Here is a 3,877-nt window from a genome sequence, read left to right as displayed (position 1 = left end):
GTAAATAATGAAAAATCACAATATTGCTAAAAAAAAAAAAACTAAACTAAGACATCTAATACTTAAATTAAACCCATTTTAAAATGAAAATCCGTTAATTAAACATAGCTTCAATACAATATCAATTATTTGATTTTGCTGCATAAATTTTAGTATTACCACTAATTTTTACGTCACTAAAACCTTAATCACCTAATTGTTGTTGCTTACGATAAATCACTTTCTTTTTTACAAACTAGACTCTATTTTTTATTCATTAAATCTTACAATTTAAATATTTATTTCTCAGGTATGAAATAGTTATATATATAGAAATAGTAAATCCCTGTATGTTGAACTTATGAGAAAGCTCAAACAATTAATCTAAATAATCTAGAATAGACCCAGCAATACCTTTATCCAGCTAAATTAAAATTAAATTTCCTGGCTGGAAACAAAAACAGGAGACAACTCGGTTATGTGATCTCCACGTTGGCTGCTATCGGCGCGCAAGAAGTTGAGGAAGAAATTGGGCCGAGGAGGTTGGGGAACTTCGAGGGTTCCTTGGAGCATTTTAGCAACATTTCCCATGGAAGGCCTGTCCTCTGGTCGGCTCTGAATACACCAAAACGCTGTCATCACCATTCTCTCAATCGCCTCCAGCTGAAGGCGATCATCTCTTACTGCACTCACAATGTTTTTGTCCACCACCTCCTCCACATTCCCCTCTAAAACCACCCACTCAAAAGCCTTCTGTGGAAAGAAAGATCCATCGCCCTCAGTAGCTGATTGACTGAAGCATAAATTCTTCCTTCCGCTTACAATCTGCAGAAGCACAATCCCAAAGCTGTATACATCTACTTTTGCAGTAATAGGCCGGTTCTCCTGAACCCAATATTCTGGTGCCATATATCCAGGAGTCCCTTTGACGTTAGACACGCTCAGGCTGCGTTCTCTCTCCACCAGCTTTGCCAGGCCAAAATCAGAGATCTTGGGACAAAAGTCCTCATCCAGCAATATGTTCTCTGGTTTGATATCTCGATGGAGAACCCATTCCAGGCACTCTTCGTGCAGGTAGGCTATGGCTCTCGCTACCCCTACTGCTATTCGATATCGTCTGTTCCAGTCCAAAATAACTCTTTCGCCTAAATCCTCAAGCTTAACAAACAAATATTTGTCTAATGACCCATTGGGTATGTTCTGGTACACAAGCAATCTGTGTTCACCTTCTGTGCAGAAACCCCACATACGAACAAGGTTGAGATGATGGATTCTCCCTATAATTGTCACCTCTGCCCAGAATTCGCCTTCGCCTTGAGATACCCCCTCAAGCTTCTTCACTGCAATCTGTCTCTGATCAGGCAGAACACCTCTGTACACCGTTCCGAATCCTCCTCTTCCCAATTCATCGCTGAAATTATTAGTCGCCGTTTTCAGCTCAGCGTATGTGAATCTCCTTGGTCCCCCACCAGAAAGCTTATGTAGAATATGTAAGCTGAATTTTCCGGCTATGTTTCTGAATCTGGAGTACTTTCTCAGAAATGCCCAGAAAGCCAAAACTCCGAAGAAAAGCTCCATGCCAAATATAGAACAAACTATGATAAATTCATGGCTATTTTGCGGAAAGGGCAAAGCCAATGCAGCATCCAAAACATTCTCAGCCACATAGAGCATACCAGTGTATGGATTTGACACATTTTTCTGTTTTGCAGACAGCTTCAAGTAGGTGCGCGTCAGACATTCTGGAGACCAAAATCCATTCAGTAATCTGCCAAATAGGTGGACGCAGTATCCACTGCCATCCAACCTGTATGAGAAACCCAGACATTCACAGTTGTTCAAACAAACCGACTTACAGTCCTCCAATCTGAGAATATTTCTATTTGTCTGATTCCATTCGCCAGTAAAATTAACATAATCCAATGGGATGAATTCATAGTCGGCACTCTGATAATTGGAACTGCACGACAAATTGGGAAATTGAATAATTCTGTGGCAGCTGGGAGGATCAGTAAGATCCGGACGAAAACCGGGTGGGCATTCGCATTCTGGTGTGCTGTCATTCAATTCGGGGGTCTTGCAGATAGCGTTGTCTCCACAAGTACCGTGAATGGTACAACGCTCTTGTATTGCTTCCCACACTACTTCCCAAGAAGAAGCTGAGTCCCGCTTCCAACTATAAATTCGGAGATTTCCATCGGGGTCTAAAGTTAATCTTCTCAAGGGACTGGAGGGATCCCCTCTGTCTGATGCCATTAAAATCTTTGAGTTGCTTGAATCTCTCAGATACCCATCATCGCCTAAACTTAGAGACCCATCAACGCCCAGACTAAATACAGCACCATTATTAGTTGCCAATTCCCAACTCAAATACCCATAAAAATCAAATTGATCTGATCCTAATTCGCTCCTGTTATAATACAAGGAGGGAGTTTGCGTGTTGTACTGAGAGGCAGAGAAGATGTAGACACCTGAGGCGTAGGTGCTATCATTTCTCCTCGATATCAATGTGCTATTCGCCGAGAAAATCTGTGTTGGAAGAAGAGTAAAAGTAGGAGAGTCGAAGCTCTGCCAAACAATGTTCCCGTCGCTTGTATTGAAGACCAAATTCCCAGATTCAAGCAAAACCATCTCCATTGTAGAACCTTGGATATTCGCACTCCATATTTCTTGGGCATCCGAATCAGAAATAGAGAGATTTCCATCCTTTAAGGTTAAGGAAGAATTATAGCCTACGAGATGATCTCTATTAGCCATCCATGCCACGGTTCGCTGAGGATCGTTGGCATACCATACAGCAAAAGCATAATTATTTGGAGAAACATTATAGAAACCGGCACAGAATGTGGCGTTTGGGGAAACCAGGTATGTCTTATCCCCAGGCTTCCAACCGGGAGTTTTCAGCCTAGCAGAGGACATAACTACTAATTCATTTCTATGCTCTTGCCCTCCTACCCCACACCCCGCCAAAATCATTAACTGCGTAAATAAAAACACAACTAAAAACTGAGGCGCAGTGTACATGGCGTTTAACTTACCACACCCAAAGTGCCTCTTCTGGTGGAGGTAGAGATGCGGCGTACAGCAGAGAGGAAACAAATTAGATTGCAAATTCAAATCCGTTGTGGACAGAAGAAAGGAGAAATCAGCTCCAGCGTGCATTCAGTTCTCTTCTATCAAATTTGAGCATTTAGGTCCATAAATAAACAAAAGCTTAGGATCAGGGGAGAGAACAGTCAGTCTTTGTTGGGAAATGAAGAAACGCCTAGTCTAACGAGGCGGCGGAGGAGTTGCAGGGCAGGGCAGAGAAGAGAAAAGTCTTCGCACGTCTTCGCTGCTGTTGTGTGAGCCAAGAAAAGTCGTCAGTCACATTGAGGCCGTGCCGTGAGGGAGAGGGAAGTAGGGGTCATTGGTTGATTAAGTATATTTTTCCTTAATTTTTCAAAAATAGGTTTTGGAAAAAGCGAAAAGAAATGGAATTTTTTTTTAAATGGAAACAGAAAAATATTTAATTTTAAAATATGAGGTTTTTAAAGATAATTGGAAAATTAGGTAGATATATTTTCAACTAGCTTTTGAAATAATTTATTTAGCTAAAAATTTGTCTAAAATTTAATAACATTTGATAGCATTTATTGTGAAGCTTCATAAAAAAATAAAATATATTAAACAAATAAATAAAAAATCTGTCAAATAAATTATTTTTTCATAACATTTATTGTGAAGCTTCAAAAAAAAATAAAATATATTAAACAAATAAATAAAAAATCTGTCAAATAAATTATCTTTACCTTCATAAAACTTTCTTTAAACCATTTGATACCATTGAGGCCGCGTCGTGAGGGAGTGAGAACGAATTTGAATGAATGAATAGAATGGTAAATATTCGTACCTTCGC

The 3,877-nt window shown here is 39.9% G+C and overlaps 1 protein-coding gene across 1 annotated transcript; it reads right to left on the bottom strand.

The window, feature by feature from the left end:
• Nucleotides 1-294: 294 nt before the first annotated feature.
• On the bottom strand, nt 295-3,343 carry LOC149163052 (putative receptor protein kinase ZmPK1). Its single transcript, XM_089437508.1, has one exon. It carries the CDS (start codon nt 3,139-3,141, stop codon nt 415-417), a length of 2,727 nt encoding a protein of 908 aa, XP_089293634.1. The 5' UTR covers nt 3,142-3,343; the 3' UTR covers nt 295-414.
• Nucleotides 3,344-3,877: the final 534 nt, after the last annotated feature.

Source organism: Pinus tabuliformis, chromosome 5_2 (assembly GCF_031772625.1).
Source record: "Pinus tabuliformis cultivar Carrire ecotype Pingquan chromosome 5_2, CPIR1, whole genome shotgun sequence".
Taxonomy (NCBI): Eukaryota; Viridiplantae; Streptophyta; class Pinopsida; order Pinales; family Pinaceae; genus Pinus; species Pinus tabuliformis.
Note: the sequence above shows the minus strand (reverse complement) of the source record. Positions and strands in the feature narration are given on the sequence as shown.

Bases quoted from the DNA above. Each gene is read 5' to 3' on its own strand.
- LOC149163052 (XM_089437508.1), bottom strand. From the start codon at position 3,141: ATGCACGCTGGAGCTGATTTCTCCTTTCTTCTGTCCACAACGGATTTG.